This window comes from Phymastichus coffea, unplaced genomic scaffold (assembly GCF_024137745.1).
Source record: "Phymastichus coffea isolate CEN01 unplaced genomic scaffold, Cenicafe_Pcof_1.1 PCOF00044, whole genome shotgun sequence".
NCBI classification, from domain to species: domain Eukaryota; kingdom Metazoa; phylum Arthropoda; class Insecta; order Hymenoptera; family Eulophidae; genus Phymastichus; species Phymastichus coffea.
Genome location: NW_026706855.1, coordinates 1,157,770 through 1,184,975, shown reverse-complemented (window position 1 = coordinate 1,184,975; position 27,206 = coordinate 1,157,770). Strand labels below are relative to the sequence as shown.

The following is a 27,206-nucleotide window of genomic DNA, read 5'->3' as shown; positions in this document are numbered from 1 at the left end:
TCCCTTCAAAAAAATGCCTCTGAAAAAAGGAACAAATCCGTCCTTTTGTTTTCCAAGAGCTCAACAGTGTTTTACTTCTATCATTGGAAAAAAGAGACCGAAAGGCTCAAGATAGCGATGCGCTATGGCGTTATTTTCCCCATTGCTTTTCTAATTCTTTCAACGCGCTCTCGATCTGGATTTTACAGATAATTGCAACGAAACTGCCGAGTGTAAATGGCATATAATTAGGCACATCTGAAAGTAACTTCTGTTTGAAAAGCAAATATTTGAAACACACTCGAGGTTCAATGTTTCTTTAAAATCTTCAAACGCTTCCTGATTTCAAGTGGTTGTGGGAACAGGCTGACATTTAGAGTCAAGTTCAACATCCTAACGTAACTCGAACAGGTTTAGAATCGATGATAAAATAATTTTTATAGAATATACATTGGAAAATAAAAGTGTTCATAGACGTGTTATTTATCTGGCTGAAAAGCGTCAGGTACGCCATAAACCGATGCAGCCGATTAAATCAAAATAATCAGCGAGCTTCGGTAAAAATGTTCATGCGTCAGTCGAGCGAAAAACAAACAGACAGAACCAGTCGGCCGGCGATGGCGAGGCGGTGGCTCGTAACAGCAGAATTGTACGACGAGGGTTCAGAAAAAAGAGACATGGAACGCAGGTGCAGCACCCGAGAAGGATCGGGTTTAGTCGCCTCTATCTCTCTCTCTCTTTCTCTTTCTCTCTCTCTCTCTCTCTCTCTCTCTCTCTCGTTCTTCTTTTATCGGCACTATCTCCTCGCGCAAGCTCTGTTGACACGTACACCGCGCACCGCTGCTCTTCGCACGACTGATAATGACCCGCGCGAGCGAAATAATGTATTCGCCGGAGGCATTTGCATAACTGGATTGAAATTCTCCGAGTGCAGGCTCGAAAAGAAGCTCCCTTCTCAATGAAAGTGTGCAGCCTGGCCATTAAGAATGCCCGTAAGAATTGAGTGTCGCGCGCGCTTTTTCTCCTCGAGGTATCGCAAGCGCACCTCGTTTTATTCGTTTCCGAGGCGATCTAACGTTCGACCGACGCACTGTCGTTTGGACACGTGATGGCTTGGTGCTCCGCGTCGGACGCCGGGCAGCATTCGGTTCGAGACTACAATTCATCGATTGACCCGAACGCGGAATAACGCGGGAGCGCGCGTCGACGCGAGCCAACACAGATCTAATTACCGCGAAATCAATCCTGCGTGCGCGTCAATTGAACGGCAGCGCGACGCGTTTTGTTGCAATTAATAATTCCAGCGACGAACGCGCGCGACACAACCTTTCCGGTTGGCGCTCGTTATAAACTGAACGCCGCCCCTCGACGAGGCAACGAAAAATCAACTCATTATCCATTTTACGTAATCCGTTGCGCGCGCCCACCGTCGCCCTCTCTCTCTCTCGTTCGTCGAATTTCCATGAGCGCGCATGCATAACAGCAATGCAAAAGGAAAGCGTGCGTGCGCGATTGAAAAACGAGGCTGGATCACCAACCGAGAGGGACTCGGAGGACAAGAGGCAGAAAAAAATAAAGCCAAGCTGGTCTCTCTCTCTCTCTCTTTCTCTCTCCCTCTCTCCCGGAGCATTAAACTCTGAATTCCAAAGGTTGAGGGGATTAACCCGCTCCTTTAAAGGAGCGAGAGAGCGAGGCACTGCATTAGGCTGCCCTGGCAGGATTCAGCCCGTTGTCGGCGTCGGTGCGCGCAGCAGCCTCGTGTGTCCCGATTTTCTCGCCGTCTTTTTGGACCTACACCTACGGGGTAGAAAGACGAATACTCGCTCGACTGGTCTGTCTCGCGTTTAAAGGGGAGAGCAGCAGAACGTCGAACCCGAGAGCGAGAGAGCGAGCGAGAGAGAGAGAGAGAGAGAGAGAGAGAGAAGCTCCGCCGAAAGTAATTGGGCATTCCTACATGCACCTTCGAGAAATCTCTCTTCCAGCCAAGTCACCGCCGTTAGATGCAATTCCAGTGTCGTTTTCTCTTCTCTGCGGGACTTAACTTAGGACCAGATAACGCAGCGCGCTTAGAAGGTTATGCCAGTCTTATCCTGATTTTTCACTTGGCTGGAGTCTGCTCTTCACTTGAGCACTCTTGGATGACTAAACAATGATCAATTAGCTCAACGAGTGCTGATAAAGCAATTTGCGAGGCTTTGCGAAAGAAAGGTTCGCGTAGGTTGACTTCCCGGCAAACTGGGACGTTTATCGAAATTCCCTGGAGATTCTGACGAATCTTGCGAATAAATTATTTGTCAACGCTGCGTGTTCCCCAGCGAGAATTCGAAACGAGCACTCGAGAAATTCGATTTGCGCTGCGGTCTTCGCGTTCGATCGTCTTTTCTTTTCGTTTTTTCTCTGGGAGGGGCAAGGAGCTCTACGATTATATAACAAACAGATTCGACGTTTTCACGGCCTAGCGAGAGAATATTCAGTGAACGGCAACTCGGTAGACCTCAATTGCGGCGCGGTGAAAAGAAAAAGGAGCGGGACGATTATGAAAATCAAATTGCAAGCTCGCGACGAGTAGACGAACGACAAGGGAAACAGAAGAACAGCACGGGGAACGCGACGGAGCTTGTCGCGAAAAGGCAGAGAACAAATATCAAGCGATAGGCTGTTAGTCGTCGTCGTCGACGTCGTACTGGCGGCTTGAGATGAAAGCAAGAACCACTGCGAGCCGAAGGGAAAAGCTCGGCGAATCGGTAAACAATCTAATCGATCAAGATCGACGACGAAGGAGAAGAAAACCAGTCCCTCGCTCGGGAGCGAGTACACGTATAGTAGCGGCAGAAAAACCAGAGAGAGAGAGAGAGAGAGAGAGAGAGAAATTAAAGGGAATACGAATAGGCCTAGGAAGAAGCAGACGTGGAAAAAGATCAAATGGATGCTGCGATTCGGAATGCCGCCGGCGCTGCTGCCATTGCTGCTGGAGAAGTTCAAGGACAGATCTTTCTTTCTCTCGCTGCGCCTCGCGATCGATACTCCCAAGAGAGAGAAAGAGAGGGAGAGAGAGAGAACTCTAGGCTTTTTGCACGAAAGTGCACTTTTTCGAATTGCCGTCCGATTGTACTTGGCAATCGTTCACGTAGCTCGTCGCCGCTTCTGTATCTTTTGTTCTATCTTTCGCTAGCGACATCATCAGGAATCACGATGAAATTAAACGTCGAGTACTTGCTGTCTCTCTCAGAGCGAGTCCGCAGCGTCAGGCTCGTAGCTCGTGAACGCCAAGTTGCGGGCCAAATTGTTAAGTTCGAGCAACCCTTTTGAGACGTGGCAGAGAAGTCGGAGAGGAGAGAAAAAAGGCCAAAGCAGAAGCGCAGCACAGCAGCGCGAGAGAGGGAGTCGGGCAGGGTGAAGAGGGGTAGCCAGGTCGGCCGCGAGAGAGAGAGAGAGACAGAGAGGGGGGAGACTGTTCTGCTCCCCGTAGGCGCACGACAGCAGCCGCGGCGCTCGAGCGAGTAAGCGGCGCTGGAAAAAAAGCGAGCCGAAGAAGGGCGGGCGGTGGTCGGCTGTGTGCGTCGCGTATAAAAGCCGGAGCCCCGAGGAATCGGCTTGGACACAGGTCGCGCACGACTCCGAGGGACGTGGCACACACAACCACCAGCGACGACGACGAGCGCGCCTCAGTGATACTCTCCGCTCTCTGGGTGTTGGACTGAACTATCGCACACGCTCACGCACGCGCGCGCGAGCCCTCCTCTCTCCCTCGAAAATCCCACCCGGTGCCGCCGCGCTACAGCCGCCGCCGCCGCCGCCGTCGCCGCCGCCGCCGCCGCCGTTGCCGCCGTTGCCGCCGTCGCCGCCGCCGCAGAGGAGGAGAGAGCAACTCTTGCGCTCTCTTGCACACGACGATAGACGAACCGCGCCAGTGAACTGCTCGCTGCCGCCGCCGACGCCACTGCTGCCGCTGTCTAGTGCTCTGTGTGTAACTGCTGACCGCTCACGCCCAACACTTGGCGACCACCGCATCCGTTGGATCTCCACTCGTAGCCGTGAGTAACTGCACATGTATCTTTTCATGCCCTTTGTCTGTCGCTCGCCCCTTGCGGCCGAGATGTAGTGCGCTCTCCACTCGTCTCCCTCGGTCGACGACTAGACTCGCCTCTGCTACCTTGTGCATCTCGCTCTTCCTACCCCCGACCGATCGCTCGCCTCTGGCCCACTTGCGTCGTGCCCACCCTCCGCTCGGGGCTCTCGCTTACTCGTGTCCCTTTTCATTGGAGAAAGCACTCGCTGTCGCGAGATGACTTGCAGTTGGTTCGCCGAGAGCTCGAGGGCCAGATTGATCCGCGAGACCGCGGCTGTTATATCATATTACGTGTGCATCATTCCGGCCGGACAGGTATACGCGCGAAGGCGAGAGAGTCGACATCGCTTTGTCGCTCGACTCGTTCGTCCTCTGCGACCGGTTCTCGCGCGTCGACCAAGTAAAAAGAGTAAGAAAAGTCGGATCGATCGCGCGAGCGTGTCGTCCCGTTCGACGTATCAGCATCGCGCGCCGAATTTCGTAGCTCCGGAGGCGTCCTCGGCCAACGGTGCGCGCTTCTCGCGAGCTTTTTCTCTCGTCCGAGGGAACGCGCAGCGAAGATGCAGTCTGGAGAGACCGGGGAGCCCCGAGCGAATCGGGCGATCGCGAGGCGCAAGCTCCTCTAATTAGCCCCTCGGCCAATTAGCATCGTCGGCCTCTTTGCCGAGCGACGGCGTCGCTGCGATCTGCCGCCGCGGATTACTTCTCGGCAGCAGGCGGCTTATCGATCATCTCTCTTTCTCCGTGGAGCCACTTCGCTAAGTACACCTGGGAGACTCTCTCGATGTAGCTATCGAGATACTCGATCGCAAATGTTTGCCTGGCTGCGCACTTCTTAACCCATCTTCATCGTCATCCCCGTAACGATCGACTGTTTGCTCGCTGATTACAGCGCGTAGACGCTCGATTTGCGGAGTTTGCTTGCGGCGGAGCTCCACTTTTTCCGCCGTTCCTGCGAGTAACTCGGACTTCCAAGGTTTATCGAAAAACAAACGAACTAACGAACGAATGTGATAGCGACGAGCAATCTGGTGCGTTGGGACTTGGCTTTTGCGAGAGTTCTAATTGCAAAGGCGGGCAAAACCTTAATGGAGACACACCTCGGCAGAAAACTTTTCCAGTTAAATTAACAGCTCTGGCTTTGCGTAAGAAGGCCGCGTGCTTTATTCGCGCGAACAACTGACAACATTTGATCGAACGTGAGGTTTCTCAATTTCATATACGTGCTTCGGAGCGTGCAAAGTAATTGCGCAATGCCCCCTCCGCGGCATGAAAAATTGATAAAGGCTCCCTTGCTCGCTTCTGCGCCCAGCCTTCGGGAAGTCAGCGTAAACTTCTGTTCTAACGGCTGAAAAATTAAAATAGAACTGTGAAAGCCGCGTGCTCGCTCGCTCGCGAGAGGCCGTGCCAGACAAAGCTCAATAATCCAGCGACGAAAAGGAAGGAAAAAAAAGAAAAACAAGCGCGTCGAGAGGTCTCAGGGCGAGCTGTAATATTTATCGTGACAAAGAGAGTCTGGCGTTCGCCTAATACAGTTGGTTTCCATTAAGACAACGCGAGAAAATAAGTGCCACCAGAACAGAGGGAGGTTGGGGTGTGGAGGGGGCGGGGGGGGGGGCGTATACGAAAGCTTGTTACATTGGTCGGAAACTGACGAAACGACGATTCGACGCGCCGCAGTCTCGTGGAAAGGGCGCCAGTCCATGGGGCACGCCTCGTTTACGTACGGTGTGTGTACGCATTTTCCTCGGCTAGCCCGAGGTCGTCGGTAAAGGGGGAGCGAGGGAAAAAAAAAATATTCCATCGAACCAGTGGCTTCGCGCGCCATCCGGCCGAGCATTAGTTTTCTATATCCGAGCAAAGGCCTCGCCTCGATGTGCCATCCATCGAAATGGAGGCTCGTCCTTTCGTGACGGCATTCCCCTCGCGAACGAGCGATTGTCGTATCGATCAGCCTTACGGCAAAGATAATTTTTGGCCCATTCGCTTGGCTTACCGCGGGACGGGATCGCGAACGACTCTTGACGATCCGTCGACGGTTTCATTTATCGCGATAAAAGGGTAGTCTTAGCCAGCCTCCTTCCCCTCATCGCCCTCGAGCGAAACTTTTATCGCCCGCCGTGAAAAGTTCGATAGAGAAAGAATCGACTTGTAATCTCGAGGCGCGCGCGCGGTGCATCAGTAACAGCCAGCCAGAGCTGGCATTTGTTCGACTCTCTTCCCCTCGGCGGCTCGTCGCTCTGATCGATCTCCCCCGGGAAGTTTCGAGCGCGCAGGCGAAGATGCACGGCGACAAACGACTTGATTAGCCAGCGCGTCAACAAAGTCGTCGCTTGGAAAGACTTGAGTGGCTTTCACGCTCTTGAGCATCGCTAGGCTCGTTATTACGAGCGACGCGGCGCAATTGATTAGTCGCCTCGTAAGTACGGTAGCCAGCCATGCGCGAACGATTGACAAGTGCATTGAGTAACGTGGCTTTTTCATAGCCAGGCAGCGTGCAGTGGCAGCGGCGCGTGCATCGACGTCAACGACAACATCGTTTCTTCGTTTTCTTACTTGGTCGACAACCTTGACGCCGCGATCGTAAAACGGCAAATTTTTTTTCCCCCGTTCGCTTCGCTCGACGAACGCCTGCATATCGATTTGCCCGAACGCCACATCCTCTTTGAGCGACAGATAATCGTCGCGTTAATTACGCAACGGAGAAGCTCTGCCGCGGCCAGTGAGATAGAGAACAGATATGAACGGGAAGCCATTGAACAATTGGAAAGAAGGGCAAGTCCCTAACCGTCACGCGATAAACTTTTTCACTTTCTGCGCATTTTCACGGACGGCTTGCGGGTGTGTCGCGCGCCACCGTATCCAGTCATTAGTCGGATCGCGCCGCCGCTCGATGCGCATCTCTCGCGCCTCTTACCTGCTGCGCCCGATTCTCGTTCTGTTTTGCCGACGATAATAGCTCGCCGAGCGAGTTTGCGTTTCGCAATCGATTGGCGGAGGAGTCGTCGCGAGCCGCACAGCCGCGCGGCATCCTCTGTTGAGTAAAACCGGCTGCTTGCTAATAATCCGCGGGGCTAATTGCCGTTCTCGTCGCCGATGCGAAATTACAAGCCCCCGCGCCATTAGTAAGTCATAGCGGGGGCATTACCACATGCACGCGCGTCGCAACCGCCGCCAAGCGCGCCTCGCATCGATCGATCGACCCTTTTTCTCTATTCCTCCTGCCTGCCACATTCGGAACTTTGATAGGCGGCTGCTGCTGCGGCTGCTGCTGCTGCTGCTGCTGCTGCTCGCCGACACTCTTTGATCATCGAAATTACTCCAGGCCGCGCGTTTCATTACGACTCGCTGCGGCGAGATGCGCGAGGTTGCCCGATCGATCAGCCCGCGACTTAGCGTTTGGTTCGGCGCCGCGCTAGCACGGCCCCCAGACTTTATCCGGCTGTCGGTTTCGCGCGCCGACGAACACGAAAACCAGCGAGCCGAACTCCGGCGATTCGCGCGCCCGCGATCAAGAGCAACTTGCCGCGTGGGACGAAAGAATAACGCAAAGCTTGCATTTGGTCTGATTCGCAGTTGAGACGAAAGATGATGAAGCTGACGCTCGCAACGTTGTGCCTGCTGCTGGTGTCGGCCATGGCGATGCCAGTGGCCGAGGACGACCGCAAGGCCGCGGAGCAGCAACCGGCACCGGCAAGCGTAGTGCCCCTGGAGAAGAGCAGGTCGACGGCGCCGGTGCTGCTGAGCGGCGAGCAGCCGGTGGTGCCGACCGAGGCTCGCGCGATCGAGCCCGAGAAGAAGATCGACGACTCGCTGCCCAAGAAACTGGACGAGCCGAAGAAGGAGGAGATGCCCAAGAAGGCCGAGGAGGAGAAGAAGCTCGAGACGGAGCCGGCCAAGAAGCTCGAGGAGGAGAAGAAGCTCGCGGAGGAGCCGAAGAAGCTGCTCGAGGAGGAGAAGAAACCCGAGGTGGAGGCGGCGCCCACGGAGAAGCTCGCGGAGCAGGTGAGTGGCGCGTCCGCGGCGAGCTCCCGGGGCGCTGACTCGTCGTCGCTCTCGCAGGCGGCGCCCACGCTCGAGAGGAAGTCCGAGGACGCCAAAAGCGAGCCGGCCAAGGAGAGCCCGGCCGCGCCAGCCGAGGCGCCCAAGTCGGCGTCCACCGCCGAGCTCGTGCCGGAGCCGGCCCAGCCTAAGAGCGTCGAGGAGCCGCTGACGATCGAGAAGAAGTCCTTCGAGCCGGCCAAGGAGGCGGCCAAGGAGGCGGCCAAGGAGGCCGCCAAGGAGGCGGCCAAGCCGGACGAGATGCGCGTGACCCGCGAGGCCGAGGAAGCCGCCGCGAAGAAGCTCGAGGTCGAGAAGACACCTGCCGTCGAGGCCAAGTCCGCTGCCGGGCTGGCCGTCATGGCGGCCGAGCCCAGCGTCGAGGCCACCACGCCTCTCAAGGAAGAGGACAAGCCCAAGATCAAGCCGTTCGACGCCGCCGCCGAGGAGCCGAAGAGAGTCGAAGACCTCGAGAAGAAGCCCATGCCAGTCGAGGCCAAGTCCGTGGAGCCGCTGAAGCCCGCGCAGGAGACCGCCGCGGCGAAAGAACAGCGCTCCGAGGACAGCCCGATCGCCACCGCTGCCGCCGCCGTCGCCGCCGCTGCTCCCGAGCTCGAGAGCCCGGCCTTGGCGGCCCGCGAGGAGGCGCCCGCGGCGAAGGAGGCGGAGCCCGAGCGCGCCGTGCCCGCGGAGGAGCAGAAGACCATCGAGAAGTCCGCCAAGGTGGCTGACGAGGCCAAGGCCGAGAAGCTGCCCAAGCCCGAGGAGGTGAAGGACCAGGTCAAGCTCGCGCCCGTCGCTCAGCCCATTGCCGCCGAGAAGAAGGAGGACGCCATGCCCGTGGACAAAAAGCTGCTCGAGGAGAAGGACGAGAAGATATCCACGACGGACAAGAAGGACAAGGACAGCAGCGAGGAGAAGGACGACAGCAGCGAAGAGAAGAAGCTGAGCGACAAGAAGCCCGAGGAGAAGAAGAAGGACGATGAAAAGAAGGAGGCAAGCAGCGAGGAGAAGGACAGCAGCGAGGAGGAGATGAAGAAGGAATCGGCGCCGATCACGGCGGAGAACCAAGCAGCAGAGGCCAAGGCGCCGATATCTTAAACGCTCCGAAATCTGATGTTACGTCGATTTTAATACAACACGCCGAGTGTGAGGGAGCGAGATTGCGAGAGAGAGAGAGAGAGAGAGAGAGAGAGAGAGAGAACCGAGCGCAAATTAGCGCTAGAGCGAGTGTTTGACGAACGTGTAAACGGTGTATTGCGCGTGAATGACACAAACACACACACGTACGCACGCACACACACACACACACACACACACATAGGCACGCGCGCGACCAGACCGTCCTGTGCAGAGTCGAGCCACCCTATACAATATGACTATGGGACTTTAATACCCGGTCATCCTCGACACACACGATTTGTGAGTGAATGCCACCGAGTGAAAGAAAGAGAGTATTGAATACGGTTCCGGTGCTATAAAGTTCGCCTGGGACGCACGCTTTCATCATCCGATCCATTTCTCATCAGTTGTCTTTAACATTGCATTTCTTTTCTTTTTTAATATTCCTTTCATTGCCCCCTCCTTGCAATTCCCGCCTACATAAATACACCTGCACGCATAATGCACACACACACACACACACACATATACACAGACATATGCACGCACGCACAGACATACAGACACACACATGCTCTCAGTATCCCTATTACTGATAATTATTATTATCGTTAGTGACAGTACCGCTATTATTATAATTATTATTTCGTATTTTATTATTTGTATTATTTGCTATCATCCTCGTTAAAATAATAATTATTAATGACACACTCCAACGATGTTTTTTTTCGTTCTACTCTGCCAACATATACTACACCATATTTTTTCTCTTTTTTCTCTCGCATGTATCAGCGCAAGAATTAATGTAGCAAGCAAAAAAAAGCAAATGAAACACGTACACAACTGCAGACACTCTACAACAATCACAGTATCGCGCTTCGTGAAAGTAAACGAAGTGCCGTCGAAGACTTAATTCAAGGGTGTTATACTTTATATTTTCTATACAGTCCATATGAGTATATGCATCTTTCTCTTCTTTACAATAAGTAATTCCAATTCGTAAGAAGAAAGTTTATTGAAAAGATAAGAGCCCACACATTCCAGTTATGTACGATCAATTTATCAAATCCACTAATGTTGAATTATAAAAATAAAAAATTGAAAAAGAAATAAAAAAAAATGATACGCTGACCGAGAGTAACAAGTACGTGAATTCAATTCCAATGCGTTCATTATACTTATTACTGTAATGTGAGCAATATGTTGACAAGAATTCAACGTGATGATAAGATAGATAAAAGATATTGAAATCCAGTTTGATAATAGGTATAAACGTAAATGTACTTACTATACATATTTGCATGTGAAATAATTAATTATACGAGGAATAACACAATTTACTGTAGTTTATATATTGCATTTGTATGAGGGAAAAACAAAGTATATAAATAACGTTGACGTCGGATTATAGATAAATTTAGAATTGTTAATCGATATTGTTTATTTTGTCACGTCAGTTGGCTGTCTTTCATTGAAAATCAAGAAACTGAAACAAAAAAAAACAAAAAAAACAGCAGCACAATTTCCACGGTTGAGAAGAAAAGCTCTATAATTAAGATAAGTTGGCTAGCAGCTAAAAAAACCTTAATTCAGTTGTCAGAGTCGCTACTACGTTGCAAGGAATTTGGTGCTCGTCCACGCGTGATTTCACGATCTCGTTTAGATTGAACAATGATTTTGCCTCGAGAATCTCTTTGATATCAATTTGGCGACTTATCGTAACGACGAAAGTCTTCTTGATCACTTTATAATTCACAGGACCTTTTAAAATATAGGCACACGTCATATCAGTCGTGAAAAAATAATAACCTATACTTGTACTTCCGTCGATTTTTTTACTTTATTGGGTATCTTATAAATTTTCTAGTACTTCTTAAAAAAGTAAAGGTTCTCGTTGACGAAACAACAATAACAGCAACGGAGTATCGAATTTACTAGACAAAACAAAGCAGGTGTCTCTCAAGTAGCGACTGTATAGTAATTAGTACCTAATTGCATGAACATCTAGTAATAAATCAATATGTTATAGATATCCTTTGTATTTTCACACGACGATCGAATCAGAATACTTTACTGGCTGGCTTCTGTTCTGTCCTTATTGATAATGTTAGATAAATAAACAATTATAAATAATCTCCGCACTTGCTTAATTACTTATTACCAAGCAACAAATCATCCTTGTCAATCTCATAAATTCCAATCCCATCGCATATGTATATATTATCAGCAAAAAAAAAAACAAAAGAAAAAAGCGGAAAATGCTATGTAAAGCGTGCAGAGCTAATCAGGCTGAGCAGCACGTCCGATCGGTCACGCGGTCCCGTGCAACGATATATCGCGTGCGAATTAATTGCGCCGCGCGCGTAGACGTTGTACACGTACACAGCAGCGCGAACTGATTCACAGCTCTCTTGAATATTCCGGGCGTGCGCGGCTTAGATGTGATAATCGTGGGCTTCCGTTCCGTCGCGCCGATTATACACGTTGTTCGATTAACCACACTGCCATGCCGCCAGGAAGACAAACTTCACGTCGCGTCGTACGCTTTTTTCTTTCTTTTTTTTAACTCCCGATAAGCTTTATTTTCCTGTGCGTTAATTTGCAAATAGCAGCGCTCCCGTTTCGCTTATCGGCGTGCACTCTTCATTAGCGCGCTAATTATTTTTCAATCTGGTAAATATAGCTTTAGATAACGAAATGTTAGTTTTCTACAAATGGATTGCGGAAAATGACTTATGGTTGGATCAATTCAAGAGCGTCTGTAGACACTTCTTTTACTGAATTAGATTTCAAATACATATCTTGGAGAGCTGAAATTTTCATTCTATCGGTGATTTCACATATGTCCCTTCGCATTTTTCAATCTTATTTTCATTCTAAAGGCATTAAAATAATCTTGTTACAGCTCCTTTCATACAGTGTCTCGGGTATTAATTTATATAATCAAAGTAAAATTAGGTCAGTAGACATAGTGTCATGGCAATCGACAAATTGATTACACAAAGCGAAATTGTAAATGCACTTTATGTATTACGACATCAAGAGACGCTTATTTTTTTAAATTAATTAATTTGGCCTGTGCAGATTTACTTTTCCACTCTTTGAAAAACCTGTAATTTTTCATACACTCGAAAAGATTTGAAAGCAGGAATTCGCTTAGTTAGCACTTTTCTGATTAATGGTTAGCCACGAATTTCGATATTGGAGCAGTGAAGTAAAATTACGTACTATTTTGTTTAACTAGAATCCATCATATCAGAAATGTTTCGAATATCTCGAATACCGATTTTCCATTTATACCAAATGAGAATTTGTGGTTTCGTACAAATTTTTCACTAGTCGAGATTGTAATTTCTCCTACATAGATGGAGCCACTTACTGGTGAAGTACAATGAAATGCCAAATCGATAGAAAATATGTTGACATTTTAATAAAGATAAATAAAGTTTAAATTAATATCAGAGCGAATAAATTATCATTATCAAAATATAATTTAATAAGCTAAAATGAAAATTATTTTATAAAATTCTTTGAATAAAATAATTTGTTTTAGATCAAAAGGAGAGAAAATTACTCATGAAATTAAATATTATAGAAACGGTTCTTAAAACTTCAGAAATCAGAGGAAATTTTATTAAAAATATTTGATCTAACAATGGAGCAGAAGACTTATGAGGCACATTCCAGACTATGACAATTAACTTTTCAGGGGTAGGTTTCAGATTTTCTTGAAACTTGGTCTACGTATTGTTTATATAGTAGTGTATTTAAGTATGGATTATTACATCATTATAATAATTATATCAAAAGTTATAAACAATTGAAAATTTTTGACGAAAAATTTTCAAAAATTTATATCTTCGCAATCATTTAAGTTATTAAAGCGAATTTTTTTCAAATTACGCATAAAAGGGTGTACTTTAAAAATATTGAGTGAACAATACTTTAATATCAATTTTTCCAAAAGTTATTAACATTTTTTTTAAACAATTATCCATATCTCAAAAAGTGTTATTTTTATTTAAATATTATTTTTTTATTGAATTCCTTGACATTTTTTCTTTAAGATTCCGTTTTAAAATTCATCGAGCGATCATGAGATGCGACACAGTGAACGATAATAGTGGACGCTGACAGACCTTACGACGCTTGTCGGCCGCGCATCGGCGCTGCTATCAAACTTACCAACTTATCGGCGTCGTAGGGCCTGTGGGCGTCCACTATTATCGCTCACTGTGTCGCATCTAATGATCGCTCGATGAATTTTAAAACGTATTCTTAAAGATAAAACGTCAAGTAATTCAATAAAAAAATAATTTTTAAAATAAAAATAATACTTTTTGAGATAGGGATAATTGTTTAAAAAAAATGTTAATAACTTTTGGAAAAATTGATATTAAAGTATTGTTCACTCAATATTTTTAAAGTACACCCTTTTATGCGTAATTTGAAAAAAATTCGCTTTAATAACTTAAATGATTGCGAAGATATAAATTTTTGAAAATTTTTCGTAAAAAATTTTCAATTGTTTATAACTCTTGATATAATTATTATAATAATTTAATAATCCATGCTTGAATACAGTACCATATAATCAATATGTAGACTAAGTTTCAAGAAAATCCGAAACCTACCCCTAAAAAGCTGATCGTCAGTCTGGAATGTGCCATGTATACATATACACATATACATATACATATATAAATACATTTATAAGTATATATACACGTACACACACACACACAGTGTGAGTGTATATACTTATATATATGTATATACATATATGTATATACATATATGTATATACATTTAAAAAAACAATCATATAATACAAATAATTTAAACAATTCGCTTAGGGCGAAGGAGGGAGTTAATAGTGTAATCAATTTAAGCCGCGTCTCCTAAGCTGCCCTAAGCTCCCTAAGCGGCGCGAGATGGAGACAACACCATACCGGCGAAGATATATGTAAGGAGCGACGGTACTCACGGAAGCCAGTAGGGAGGACGCCGTCAAGCTGGCAGCAGTTGCAGCAGTGTTCCAGCACCCGCTTCTGATAGCAAGTCTAGCTTGCTTAAGCCTGGTGCAGTATATATGTATGTATGTGTGTGAGTATATTGTTTAATTTTTAAATCATGCATGTGCGTTGACTTAGCCGGAACACTGCAGCAACTGGTGCCAGCTCGACGACGTCCTCCCTTCTGGCTTCCGTGAGGACCGTCGCTCCTAAGCGTCATATATATTATAGCTAAACCTGTCGAAGCCTCCGTGGCGCAATTGGCTAGCGCGTTCGGCTGTTAACCGAAAGGTTGGTGGTTCGAGCCCACCCGGGGGCGTTTTTTTTTTGTTATACCATACGTTTTATTTTATAATAAATTAAATTATGCTAGATGTATCACCAGTCTACTTATGATTCTGAATTATTAATTATAGAAATAATTTTCATCGTTAAACATTTTACTCAAAGTATTTATAGTTTATTCATTCAATTTAAACGAAAATCAATAAAGTCGTCAAGAAATATAAAAAATATAAATTTAAAAATTTTATTTGCTGAAATGTTTTTTCATAATAGGCTATGTTATTAAAAATATAAATGTTTTAAATATACATTCTCATTACTTTGCTAATCGTCTATGATTGAGCTCGCTAGAAGTTATAATTAGCTCGTTGTACTCGAACTATAAATATCGTAACTTGCCAAAAGAATAAACATGGCATTAAATGCACTGCTATAAATAAAGTAAACAAATACAACAATCTATTTTTATTTTTATCACGTAATAACACATTAAGTAAGAAAAAAAACAAAGTCTATATAGTACAAATTCAAAATTTAAAATTAAAATAAATAATAATTTTACACAATCATAAATTAAATGATAAAAATATGCGCATAAAAAACTAAAATATTTAAATAAAAAAATTTTTTAAAAATTTGACCCCGACGTGATTTGAACACGCAACCTTCTGATCTGGAGTCAGACGCGCTACCGTTGCGCCACGGAGTCGAGTGATTGTCTGTTCTTGAGTATAGATCACACTTATAGAGGATATATATATGTAGGTATGCCTTTGTAAATATTATTTCAGATTCAATCAACTGAATCTTTTTAATTATGAATAAATATGACATTTACTATTTATGAAATTGTTAAAAACAAAATCATTACAATATTATCAATATGAAAAATAAGTGAAACATAATTATGTTTATTACTGGGTTGATTGTTTAAAAAACAATGTTTTTTACTAACCTTGTTTATTAGCAGAAAACAAGCCAACACACCCAATGACCACCAGTCAGCTTCATGTCCATAATACTGTCTTTTTACAATTTCCGGAGCTAAATAAGTTTCCCATAAATGTAAATAATAGTCATCAAAAAGATAAGTATATTGTAAAAATATTACCCATATATTCAAATGTTCCACATACTGTTGCAGTCCGTTGCATTGGTCGCAACCACTTGGCTAAACCAAAATCTATCAACATTGCATGGCCCTCATGATCAAGTAAAATATTTGATGCTTTCAAATCTCTGTGTATGATTCCTGCATTATGTAAAAAATCTATAACAGAGTTTTTTGTATTAGTTTCCATATAATTACAATTTTAAGTAAATAAATTTATAGGTATAATTAACAATGTAAATTTATTTATTACCTAATGCAAGAGCTATTTCAGCAACATATATTCTTACCACATCTTCTGGTAAACAGCCATATTGTTCGACTAGAGAAAATAATTCACCTCCACTGATGAATTGTGTTACTGAAATACAATATTTTGAACAATTTATCAATGCAAATTACATCTTACAAAACCTATAGATATTTACATATGTACAATGTTTTTCTTCCTTGCCAGTGATAGGGAGAATTAGCTATAAACACATGATGACCAACTGCTCTTTGTATCGATACCTAGAAGATATAATTGATGAGATTTTTTCTTTGAATCAATTATAAGATTGTTTACCTCTTGTTTGGATTGTTCCACTGCACTTTCAGCAACTATCTTGGCTTTACTAATTATTTTCAAAGCAAAAACCTCTTTTGTCTCCTTATGTTTTACTTTGTACACTCTACCATAAGCCCCTTTGGAAATAATATCAATGAATATATAGTCATTTTTTAAGGGAGTTTCTCGAACAGGAAATTCTGGTAAAAAAATAGCTTCAAATCTTGGCACAGGCCAGGCAGTCTTTGACAAATTAAACGAATCATTTAAAGTGTTAACACTCCAACTGAAATTGACTTGAGGTAAATAAATTGTTATTTTGATAAGCTAAAAGTAAATAATTAATACCTTCTTCGAGAGAATCTAGACCAAGGTCTGAGATCTTCACAAGATGTTCTAGATGACCTTCCCCATCTTCCACTTATAATATCACTAATGCTATACTATAAAGTAAAATAACAAATTAGTAAATTGTTTAAAAATGCTTTTAGGTTAGAAAATTAGAAAATTTAGGCTTTTACCTGACTGGCATATTGTCGATGGGCATAATGATATTTTCTGGTGTTTGTATTTCCCATTCGATCTGACTCAATACGAAAAAAAAATCATTAATCATTCTAAAATTGAATAATTAGAATGGTAAATATAACATCAACAAGTGGATATTATCATATGCCAAACGATAAAAATAGAATATATATATCGGTAGTGAAACATAATTAGAAATAATTAAATAATAACTACTTTGTAAATTCATTTTACAATATAATATTTCGATAAAATTTTATTTACTTACTTGCTATCTGAGTATAAATAAATAATCGTTGTGATTTGTTCCACCAATCATTTAGTTGTTTCTTTTTAGCAATGAATTAACTGAAATGACTACTTGCAGGTAATAAACATTTAGGCTAAGAAGTCGTAAGTGTCAATAATTAAGTGAAAAAGCAATTGAAAATAGCTCTACTAGCGATGTAAACACTTTTCACAGTTTCACTGCTGTTTTGACAGATCTTTAAAATGCCGCTCTAAACCTATTAATATATGGATAGCTACAGGCATTTTCTGAAACTAAACTCTATTTGTTTTCGTTTATGCCGATAATCGATAAATTCACTTGGGTACACATATATATAGTAGTCTGAATATTCTCATGCACTATTACGGTTCAGAATCAATTATGCTCGTGAACTGAATACTTTATTATTGAGGTATAGACTTTGACGAAGCAGTAAATAAAAGAAGAAAAAATAGAGGTCAAGCATGTTTTATACTTCTCTTATATTATATTTATATTATACTTCTCTTTTTGTATGAATCCAACTGAACAAAACTTCTACTTTATATAGATTATTTTTTCTTTTTAAAAGAAATCGACCAAATCCAAATATCTTCTATTGGTAAATTTAAATGTAAATTTTACTTGAAGAGTTTTGGTTGTTTTGCAGAAACATTTAGTGAAAAGTTAAGACTGTGTGATAAGTATCACTGTATCGAAAGGTAAATAAAAATTTAGTTAAATAATTCATTGTTATATACTTTTTCTTTAATGATAGTTATTATACACGATTAAACGAACGTTTTTAAACAATCTTGTGACTATTGTAATATATATTATATATAATTATAATATATATTATAATAATATATATTATATATATCGTAATATTCGTAAATTACAATTAAATTTAATTCGGAGTAGTTTTATAAAACAGAAAAATTAAATTACTAAAAATAATATAGACGTGAAATTTTATATTGCAACATCAATTTACTAAAAATTATTTGCTTCTCGCGCTCTTCATCAACATTTCGTCATTTGCAGGTAAAGACTGACACATTTATTGTGTATTCGATGAGACATCATTTATCAGTGATATGTGAATGTTCACAGATTGTTCGATTTTAACATATGAAATCAAGTGGTCTTCCGGGTATACTCGCATGTAAATTGTGAAGTATAACTTCAGGCAACTAACTCCCGGGACGTCCAATAATACGCGCCTTGAAACACAAAAAGTCTTTAATAAACTGAATAGCTTGTGCAGTTGGTAAAACATGAAAGCTATATTTAAACAGAGTTGACACAGCGCGTTGTCAGTTATCATAAGAGCGAACGTCAAATGAGAAACTACATACAGACGGACACCTGTGCCGCCTGCTGCCCTCTGCCCCCTCGCTGACTGCTTTCGATAGGAGGCTCGTGAGCTACCGCGCCGAACGGCGGCTCAGTGTACCCGAGCAGCTGCAGCGTCGAGTACGTCGCTCGCCAGTCGTTTTGTCTCGCGGTCCGATAGCCGAGCGCGGCGCGGAACCAGCCGAAGTCGGACGACAAAACTCGCAAACCCAGTGTCGCAGAGGGCTGCGGCTGCTCTACAGCTGATCGTCGCTCGGCGAATCTCGCTGGCAATCCAACCCGCCAGGCGAGCATCGAGGGGCGCACCGTGCCTCTCGCGCAATGATCGCCGACACATGACACACCGCACCGCGCTGACATGTCCATGAAGGTACGCCAGTCTGTCTATCGCCGCTCGTCGCCAATTCCTCAATTTCGCAAGAGGACGAAACCACCAGGAAGCTCGCCGCGCGCTTAATCGACGAACACGCGTTCTGGCCGTGCGCTCTTGCACAAACTCTTTACCGTTAGATTTGTTTCTTTTTTTCTTTTGCAACCGAAGCCTTTCGAAAAAAAAAAGAGCGTGTACCTTGCTGGTTGCTTTTCCCCCTGCACGTCGGCGAGACTCGTTTTACGCTCTTTTTATCATTGCCTTTTTTTTTATTTTACTTGTTTTTTTAATTACAAACAACACTGCTACTCTACACAGCGAATCGTGGCATCGGCACGCGTATCTGTTATCTCCGGCACGGTAATTGAGAGGAGCGAGTTGAGATAATTTTTGGCATTCGCCTCACGAAGCGCCGAGTGATCTCGAGGAATATAACAGCGCGCTGGCGAGATCAAGCTCGTTTATCTCGATCATCTCGCGGAAGCATAAATAAATACGGGATTCCGCGAAGTAGGAGAGCGAAAGCGCGCGCAGTCTTGCTTTTAGGAACAGGGAACTTTTACTACAAAAGCGTTCCGTTGTACGATAAGCAGCGTTGGGCTGTTCGCGACGAGAGGTGCAAGAACGAGCGCGTCCTTGCTTATTTATAGACACATCGAGAGACATCGAGAGACATCGAGAGACTCAAATAGAACGAGCTTTCGGGCAGAGCAGGTGATTTTACGATTAGCAGTTGTCCCGCAGCTTCGTGTCGTCGACTGATAGCGAGATTCACCTATTATCGGATCGTCGCGGAGCGTAACAATAACGCTGAAAATAGACGTCCCTGGTAACACACACCTCGACCAGTGCTTAGCCTTTGCGAATAATCCGTTTCTCGGCAAACAAGTAAAAAAGCTGTGACATTGATTTCTTATCGCGTGCGGTTTCTCGTTATTCTCCTAGCGAGTTTTCTAGTCTTTTGTACAATATCCCATCGCCGCTCGTCTTCCCTAAACGGCTTATCGGCCCAATGAAGAATATTTTTTTTCTCGCGGGAAGGCCGCGATAAGTATGCGCGCGTAATATCTGGCTCATCGACTCCGAGAGCTTTGCCGTTTTGTGCAACGATGACAGGCGACGCGTAGCAGCGCAAGCGACACGGATAAATGATGCGCGTGAAAACTGTTGCAGAAGGAGTCGCCGTGGGACGTAGAGCTGCACTTGGCAGCGGCGCGCGGCGATGCGAAGCGGCTGCAGGTGCTCTTGGACTCGGGCCGTGTGCACGTCGACTGCAAGGACAAGGTCAGTCAGTCAGCCAGTTTCTCTCTTCCTCTCCCATTTTCGTTAGGCGCTCTCGCGTCGACACGGCCGAGGCGCATCTCCGTCGCGTGTCGTGGTCGTTGCGCAACAGCCTCAATTAGCCGGCGCGGCTTAACGGGGCCGCGTGGTTCGTGTGGGAGGTGCCGGCGTCATTGTTTCCTGCGTCTGCGCTCCGACCGGCTTATTTATCCTCGACTGTTCGCGCGTCGTGCTATCCGCTGGGCGTCAGGTACGGCAGTCGGGAATTTCACCGCGCGATATCGATCATCGCGCGAGAGCAATTTGATCGCGGCAGACGCGGACTCGTCGGATTAATCCGAGGGTGCGCACGCCACCGCCGATTGATTTCGTTCGATCGCACCGATCACAAGACGAGTCGTGCCGGTCCGCGACGCGAAAATTACACGCTTCGCGCGCTACTGCACGGCACGCTGACGAGCAGGGCGAAAAGTCGCGTAATACGATAAAAGCGACACCAATGGGAACTGGTTTCTCGACGAAACAGGCGGCAAAGAGGCATGCTTGTCGCGCTTTTGCCGAAGCCAAAGTTGACGTTTTGGTTTTCTCGTTGCCGATAGGATGGCACGACGCCGCTGATTTTGGCAGCAGCCGGAGGTCAAACCGACGCCGTGGTCGAGTTGCTGCAGCAGGGAGCCGATCCCAATGCCAAGAGACTGGTGAGTTCTCCCTCCTCCCGCCTCGTCCTCTCACTCCGATCTATAGCACTGCCGTCGCCACCGCCGCCGCGTCGAAAGTTCAACGATCGATCTCCGCCGAGTCGAAAAAAAAAGCATCGACGGAAGCGCCGTAATTGAAAGTAGATATACATTTTGCGGTTGATCGACGCCTAACGAAGCGGTGCGGTTTTTGTGATGTCTTGTGCTCGCGGTGGCCGGTCGCCTCTACAATCGTAGAAATTTTATGAGAATGCGCTATGACAACGATCGATGAGCTCAAAGCCGCTACGACTCTAGTGTTTGCCGTGCTGACGAACTTCCTCTCTCGAGAATCTTGCGCAAAAAGAAAAAAAAAAGCAAACAAAAGGAGCGACGGTCTTTGTAGAGCAAAGTACACACAAAAAGCGAGCGATCGTATAAAACACCCAAGCCCATCCGCCGCAAAGACAACAATGCCGAATAAAGCTGTTTGGCGTCATCGTTGCACTTTTCTTTTTTTTTTTTTTTCGCACGTCACTATGGAGTGCAACGCGGTGCCGCCGCCGCCGCCGCCGCCGCCGCCGCCGCCGCCGCCGCCGCCACCGCCGCCGCCACCGCTGCTCGAAAAGCAGGAAGTGAGGAACTGTAAAATTTCGTATTTAGGCCAAACGCGCGACATGGAATTTACATTCGGTGCGTTTTATTATATCGCCGACGTGAAGATAAAACACTCGTGCGCCCCCGCGGCCGCGAGAACGCGATCGTGCTGTATAGTCGGCGTGCCTTCTCCGCGAAATCCGCGCTCGTTGCCGAAAATAACCTCCGAGGACGCCTTTTGTCCTCCTTATTCGTGGCGATTGGACAAGTCGCGCGCTACTTTCGAAAGTCCGCGCGTCACAGTGCGCGCGTTTGTTAATTGATAGGGTGACATAACTTGTTATCGCGCGGAACACACGTAATTAACGCGAAGGTCGTACTATGTACACACGAGTATGTACCGCGTGTATGTACTCGTGATCGAGCTTGTGTTTCAAGAGCTGTTTTTCAACGACGTCCGGCGCGGCGTCGCGCTTTGTTCGCGTCTTCCCCCAGAAAACAGCTGCTCGCGCTCGCACGGCAATATCGAACCCTGAACACCGCCCGCGTGGTCTATTTCGAGCGTCTCGCGAAACGATATACTGTTGGAAGTTCAGGAAGTTCAGGCATTTTGCAATTGGCACGATCGACGAACTCGCGTTTGATCGCATGGCCGACGTAGTATCGCGCGGAGGGAGCCGCGACGTCAAGTGCGAAGAGTGACATTTTGATAATCGCATGTCGCGCGCGACACCATGCGCGAACGAGCGATCTCGAGCTGAAATTGCGCCGCCAGTTCGAACGTTTGGGACGCTTATCGCGATACCGCAGCCATCGACTCAAGCTCGATCGCTGAATGTGCGTCGAACGGAGCTGTCCCGGCAATGAGCGCGTTTGATAAGTAACTGTGCCGCAGCGCATGCACAGAGTCGCCAATTCGACAACGGGAAAGCTATAGCGCGGACTCCAGATCAATCGCTAAGCGCGAAATAATAGCGAGCGTTCGCGTCGGAGGCACCGCGTCTCGTCAAATTGATTTTCCGCGCACGAAACGCAGCAACGCTCATTTCGATAAACGGCATCTCCGAAGCGCAGCAGCGCATATTTTTCGCTCGCGAAGAGGAGAAAAAAGCTGAGAGAGAGAGAGAGAGAGAGAGAGAGAGAGAGAGAGAGAAACAGTAAAACGGCCGACGATGCAGAACAAGGCTCGGACGGGCAAAACTCTAGAATTCCTGCGGTATCCGTAATGGATAGGTATTATTGTCCCTCGCCGGCGGCGGCGGCGAGCCGTAGTTTTACGTTCGACTGCGGCGCGGTGAGCGACGGCGACGGAAGGGTTGGGGATCTCATCGGCAATCTCTTGCGCGCGCGCGGGCACGATGGGCATTCCGCGAGAGTTTCGCTCGCGTCTTTATTAACGAGGATGTTCCGGCAAATCGACCGGCTGAAAATTTCTCGTTCCACGTTGCTCGGGCGCGCTGTCGGCGACGGGCGATAGGCCGGCGAGAGGATACGCGCTATTTTCGGCAAAGAAGAGAAAAAAGTCGCGCGAGGCGCAGCAGCCGAGGTGCACTTTCCCGAAGTGAAAGCCCCGGCTCGCGAAACGAGCAGCAAGAGCGCGCGCGGCAATCGGGCCAGAGCGATTTTTCCGAATCGCAAGCTCCCGCGCTCGGACGCGCAATTATCGGCGCGCGAGCGAAAGTGCATCGCGCCTCGCGACAGGCGCGGGGATAAGGTCGCCGACCCCGCGCGGCACGCACGACTACGCGAAAGGGACGATTTTCGCGAGGATTCCGAATGGGTATATTTGCATGCGCGGTGAGAGGTGAGTTTTGGCGCGCGCCGAGCGTACACTGCTCGCGAAAGGAGAGAGGCGCGGATGATCGAGCGTAGACGTTACGCAAGCCGCTTTGCCTATACGTGTACACGCGCGCTCCGAGTAATGCCGCTCCGCCGCCGCTGAATGTTTCGCTGAACGCTCGCCGCGCGCAACTTTGTCTTTTAAATTTAGAGTTTGACGACGGGATTGCAAATTGACGCGCGATCGGTACTAATCTCCGTTTTTCTTTCTCGGTCGCTAATTGACGCTCCTCTCTTGTCTCGTTCGCAGACGGGCACGACAGCGCTGTTTTTCTCCGCTCAAGGCGGCTTCATGGACATCGCCGAGATCCTGATAAAAAGCGGAGCTACCGTCGACTCCTGTAGCATCGTAAGTGCAATCAGACTCAAACCCTTCACTCCGTTAATCGATCAACAGGCTGCGCCACACCCGAGGCAAAGGAGAACTACTCTACAACTTTCCACGATAGAGCTCGCGAGGAAGGCTAATTGCTTATTGCATCTCGCTGTCCGCAGGATGGCGGTACACCCTTGTTCGTGGCGTGTCAGTGTGGCCATCTGGACGTGGTCGAGGGTCTCATAGCCAAGGGCGCGAACGTGAACGCGCACATGAAGGTGAGTGGGCTGGGGGGAGGGAGGCAAAGTTGGCCTGTTACGCGCAGCAGTGCGTCGAGTGAGATCCTCGCGTGGCTGTGACGTGCTCGAGTGCTGTTAGCCGCGTATCGCTCGGATTCCGCCCTCGCGTGCGAGCCATGCACACGCGACTGCCGGGCTCGCGGCGCGCTGCACTCGCGGAAGTGCACGCGCCCAACGCGCCGATCCTCCTCTCGTTCTTCGCTGAGCGGCTCGATCATCCTCGCGACGGCGTTCTCGTTATTCGCCGCTTCGCGACGAATCGATCGCACCGAAGCCTCGCGAGCAGTCGCCCCTCTCCCCTGTCGAGCGCACAGCCGTTTCGTTATTTCGCGAGGCGCCATCGAAAGTTTCACGAGCGACGCACTCGGCGTCGGCCAGCTCCGTTCGCGAGAAGACTGTAGCTCGGGACTGAATTCGCAGGACGGCGCGACGGCTCTGTTCATCGCCGCGCAGAACGGGCACGTGCGAATTTTGGAGATGCTGCTAGCGTACGGCGCCAAGGCGGAGGCGGCCCGCACCGACGGCGCGACACCGCTCTGGATCGCCGCGCAAATGGGCCACGACCATGTGGTCAGGAGGCTGCTCAAGGCCGGCGCCTACGTCGACTCCAAGCGACACGTGAGTACGCGCCGCCGGTCCGCACTTGCCGACTTGGCGCTAACCGTGTGCTGGCTTTCAGGATGGCGCGACACCGCTGTTCAAAGCCGCGCACAAGGGCCACACCGCCGTCATCGGCGAATTGCTCAAGTACCGTCCGAACCTCGGAGTTCTTCCCGTAAGTATATGTCGAGTGTGGTTGCTCGAGTTGTCCGCGGCGCACGGAGCCGCAGCGAAGTGGGATCGGCGAGAAATAAAAGAAGCCGACAATTGATAGGAAGAAGCATTTAATTATTGTAACAAATGTACATCGACGCGGCAATGCCGAGCGTCACTTTGGTAGACAGCAGGGTCATTTGACCGAGCGTAAAAACTCGACGCATTCGTCGTATTCTTTTGATCGCTCTTCGTACACCTCCAGAAGCTTGGCAAGATCGCCAAGCTGCTCCGCGAGCGTTCTGTCTTCATCGGACTCGCACAGCGACGGCGCAAGTCGAATGTCGCGATAATAACGCTCCAATTCGCGGTTGGCCATACCTTTCTTCTCATTGGCGAATGGACAGGTGATGCCTAGTATAGGAATCCCGCCGTCGTCAGTCAAGCCCCGGGAGTCGCTTATGGTCGATTCGTCAAGAATATTTGGCTCGTCGCTGCCGTAGCCGACGCTATCCGTGAGTTCCGACGGCGTTCTTGAGTCCGAGATCGACAGAAGCGAATCGAACGCGATGCTGGTGTTCTCCTTTTTGACAGGCTCGTGTTTACTAGACGCGAAAACTGCCACGATGGCGTCGTAGGAACTCTCGTCGTCCTTGTTCTCTCGATACTCAGGCTCGTTTGACGCCTTAAAATGATTTTGCACCAGCATTAACGGGCTGCGACTCGTTGGGATGGACGACAAATCCATGTTCGATCGATAAAACCCAGCCAGATGAATGGTGCCTGCTTTCGTCAGCATCTTTCCTACGCGCACGCTCTCGTACCGGGGACCGAGCACGCCTAAATACGGTTTTTCTTTGAGTATGCGAAAATTGACGACGTACGAGTTGGGATCCTGTCGACGACTTATCTTGTAACCAGGCACCATCCTCGTCACGAGGAGCAATGACTTCAGTAATATTTCCATCTTCGCGTACACTTCGTTGTTGGACACTTTCAGAGAGGAATCGCTGTGATGCGACAATACACCAAGAGTCCACAGTTCCAGAACCGCATCCTTTTCCGCCGTGTTCAATGATATCTCGATGATTAGAGGAGTTGGCGCATCAATCGAACCTTTCTGTAACGCGCATTCCGTTTTCGCGTTAATTTCTTGTACATCTGGTATCGACATGTTGAACCATTCGTGAACAAGTGGATTTTCTTCGCACTCGGTTTTGCTTGTCCTTCCGTTCCTCGATTGCACGACTATTTGTGCGACTTTTTTGGCCAGAACTCGAATGATACTTTTGAGATCGTGCACCTCCCATTGATTCACAATCATTAATGACATCTTGACTAGTTTCGCGTCGCGGTCAGTGTCCAGGTTTCCGTTGAGGTTTATTGTCGGCGACGCGCCATGTCGCACGAATCTCAGGCGTTTTCTGCCACTAATACTAATAATAATACTAATCTGTCGACGTCCGCACGTATCACTACACAAGATCTGTCGATGCACTCGGATGCTCGGCGCCCAACGACCGTTCCTCCAGTCACTATGCTGCAGCACGTCACACACCACGTCGCCGACGCGATTGCCGATCAGCCGCGAAAATCCAGCCAGGCAAGCGATTGCCCAAGCGAGACTTTGTAGTCGGACGCGCTACGTCCGTCGCAAACACCAGTCTGCCGAAAACGCATTTGTCCTCCGGGCTTGACCCTCTGCACACTAGTTTCTCTAACTTTTCTCCCATTGGAGTTCCTAAAGGGTGGGCCTATTCCTGGAGGGGAGGGAGCCCATCCGATACGCCCTCGTTCGACCGATCCACGGAAAACTCACGGCGGCTCGACATTGACCTTCGGCAACGGAGCGTCGCCGCTTTCCCCCGGCACCTCAACCATTAGTCTCGAACCTAGTACGTTTGTTGTAGAACGGTGAGAGCGCGCTGCACGCCGCGGCGCTCATGGGTCACATGACGGTGGCGCGACAACTCCTCGGCGTTGGCGCGGATCCCCTGCTGGCCAATCAGGAGGGCATCACTCCGCTGCAGCTGGCGATGAGGCACTCGCAGAGCCAGGTCGCCCGTTACCTCAAGGAGAAAGTTCGCGCCAGGACCACCGCGCCCCCGCAGACCTGCTAGCCGCCGCTGATCTCTCATGCTAGCGCTTGTACGGGGCGCGCACGTGGCGATCGACTGAGAAGTTCCTCGCGCGACGACGCGACGTGCCGCGAACCATCGCTGTGACGATGCAATTATATATATAGAGCCAAACCAGTGCAATCTTCAGTAGCTTACCGATGACTCGAATACGTCCATTACTTATAAATAAAACACGACGATTGTGCAGCTATTGTTAGGAAACTTATCTTTGACGCTTTATTCGCCCTTCTACGCGACGATATCAGCAGTCTCTAAGCAAAAATTCAAACAACATGATTTTTAAGTAATCGCTGAAACTCGATAAGACTGACTGACGCGACGTAAAATTTGCTCGGACGAGTGTCGAGAAAAAGAAAACGAGTATGTGTACTTTTTACCAAGCGCGTACGTTTTTTCTATATTGTAATTCGAAAGTCAGAGAGAATTTTATTGATTTTGTATATTTAAATGATTTATACAAGATATATTATATATATTTTGCGAATGTCTTCCTAACGCGGAATCTATACCGTAGGTTGAAACCTTGTTACTGTTGGCAGTCAGCAAAAAAATCTATATATATATATACACACATAAGGTTTGAGAGAAGTTCGAGTGATAATAAAAATTGCAGTGATTTATGCA

At 47.4% G+C, this 27,206-nt stretch overlaps 3 protein-coding genes, 1 long non-coding RNA gene and 2 other non-coding genes across 14 annotated transcripts in view; 4 read left to right on the top strand and 2 right to left on the bottom strand.

Moving 5' to 3' along the window:
- The window catches only part of LOC131664636 (serine/threonine-protein kinase S6KL), a 33,389-nt gene extending 16,205 nt beyond the window's left edge, over nucleotides 1-17,184 (bottom strand). Inside the window, exons 1-9 of one of the 3 annotated variants that reach the window (XM_058935912.1) lie at nucleotides 16,969-17,184; nucleotides 16,694-16,755; nucleotides 16,521-16,615; nucleotides 16,191-16,458; nucleotides 16,051-16,135; nucleotides 15,876-15,983; nucleotides 15,623-15,781; nucleotides 15,467-15,555; nucleotides 14,530-15,282 (exon numbers count right to left, since the gene is read on the bottom strand). In XM_058935912.1, the coding sequence (XP_058791895.1) occupies nucleotides 15,085-15,282; nucleotides 15,467-15,555; nucleotides 15,623-15,781; nucleotides 15,876-15,983; nucleotides 16,051-16,135; nucleotides 16,191-16,458; nucleotides 16,521-16,615; nucleotides 16,694-16,750 (1,059 nt within the window). In that variant the 5' untranslated portion in view covers nucleotides 16,751-16,755; nucleotides 16,969-17,184 and the 3' untranslated portion in view covers nucleotides 14,530-15,084. Of the gene's footprint in view, nucleotides 1-14,529; nucleotides 15,283-15,466; nucleotides 15,556-15,622; nucleotides 15,782-15,875; nucleotides 15,984-16,050; nucleotides 16,136-16,190; nucleotides 16,459-16,520; nucleotides 16,616-16,693; nucleotides 16,760-16,968 lie in introns of those variants that run through there. The other 2 variants (XM_058935911.1, XM_058935910.1) reach the window with 2 other exon arrangements.
- LOC131664634 (neurofilament heavy polypeptide-like) lies at nucleotides 3,560-9,410 on the top strand. Its single transcript, XM_058935906.1, has 3 exons — nucleotides 3,560-4,013; nucleotides 7,625-8,053; nucleotides 8,111-9,410. The coding sequence occupies exons 2-3, from the start codon at nucleotides 7,637-7,639 to the stop codon at nucleotides 9,188-9,190; spliced, it is 1,497 nt and encodes a 498-aa protein (XP_058791889.1). The 5' UTR covers nucleotides 3,560-4,013; nucleotides 7,625-7,636; the 3' UTR covers nucleotides 9,191-9,410.
- LOC131664638 (uncharacterized) lies at nucleotides 14,217-15,831 on the top strand. Of its 3 annotated transcripts, none has more exons than XR_009301956.1 (5): nucleotides 14,217-14,305; nucleotides 14,365-14,517; nucleotides 15,195-15,276; nucleotides 15,482-15,576; nucleotides 15,656-15,831. It is a non-coding gene; the product is annotated as an uncharacterized LOC131664638 (long non-coding RNA). The 3 variants fall into 3 exon arrangements; XR_009301958.1 differs by having other exon boundaries at nucleotides 15,479-15,576; XR_009301957.1 differs by having other exon boundaries at nucleotides 15,191-15,276.
- Nucleotides 14,472-14,545, top strand: Trnan-guu (transfer RNA asparagine (anticodon GUU)). Its single transcript has one exon. It is a non-coding gene; the product is annotated as a tRNA-Asn (tRNA).
- Trnaw-cca (transfer RNA tryptophan (anticodon CCA)) lies at nucleotides 15,149-15,220 on the bottom strand. The gene has a single exon. It is a non-coding gene; the product is annotated as a tRNA-Trp (tRNA).
- A 1,212-nt stretch (nucleotides 17,185-18,396) lies between the features above and the next one.
- Nucleotides 18,397-27,206, top strand: LOC131664426 (ankyrin repeat domain-containing protein 29). 5 transcript variants are annotated; one of them, XM_058935486.1, is made up of 8 exons: nucleotides 18,397-18,679; nucleotides 19,856-19,963; nucleotides 20,560-20,658; nucleotides 23,324-23,422; nucleotides 23,569-23,667; nucleotides 24,109-24,306; nucleotides 24,368-24,463; nucleotides 26,352-27,206. In XM_058935486.1, the coding sequence occupies exons 1-8, from the start codon at nucleotides 18,668-18,670 to the stop codon at nucleotides 26,559-26,561; spliced, it is 921 nt and encodes a 306-aa protein (XP_058791469.1). In that variant the 5' UTR covers nucleotides 18,397-18,667; the 3' UTR covers nucleotides 26,562-27,206. The 5 variants fall into 5 exon arrangements, with proteins under 5 accessions (XP_058791469.1, XP_058791473.1, XP_058791472.1 ...); XM_058935485.1 differs by having other exon boundaries at nucleotides 18,398-18,679; nucleotides 19,853-19,963; XM_058935490.1 differs by lacking the exon at nucleotides 19,856-19,963.

Coding starts and splice junctions, on each gene's coding strand:
- LOC131664634 (XM_058935906.1), top strand. CDS start 7,637: ATGATGAAGCTGACGCTCGCAACGTTGTGCCTGCTGCTGGTGTCGGCC. Junction 8,054..8,110: donor CGGAGAAGCTCGCGGAGCAG/GTGAGTGGCGCG, acceptor TCGCTCTCGCAG/GCGGCGCCCACGCTCGAGAG.
- LOC131664426 (XM_058935485.1), top strand. Junction 24,307..24,367: donor ACGTCGACTCCAAGCGACAC/GTGAGTACGCGC, acceptor GCTGGCTTTCAG/GATGGCGCGACACCGCTGTT. Junction 24,464..26,351: donor CGAACCTCGGAGTTCTTCCC/GTAAGTATATGT, acceptor CGTTTGTTGTAG/AACGGTGAGAGCGCGCTGCA.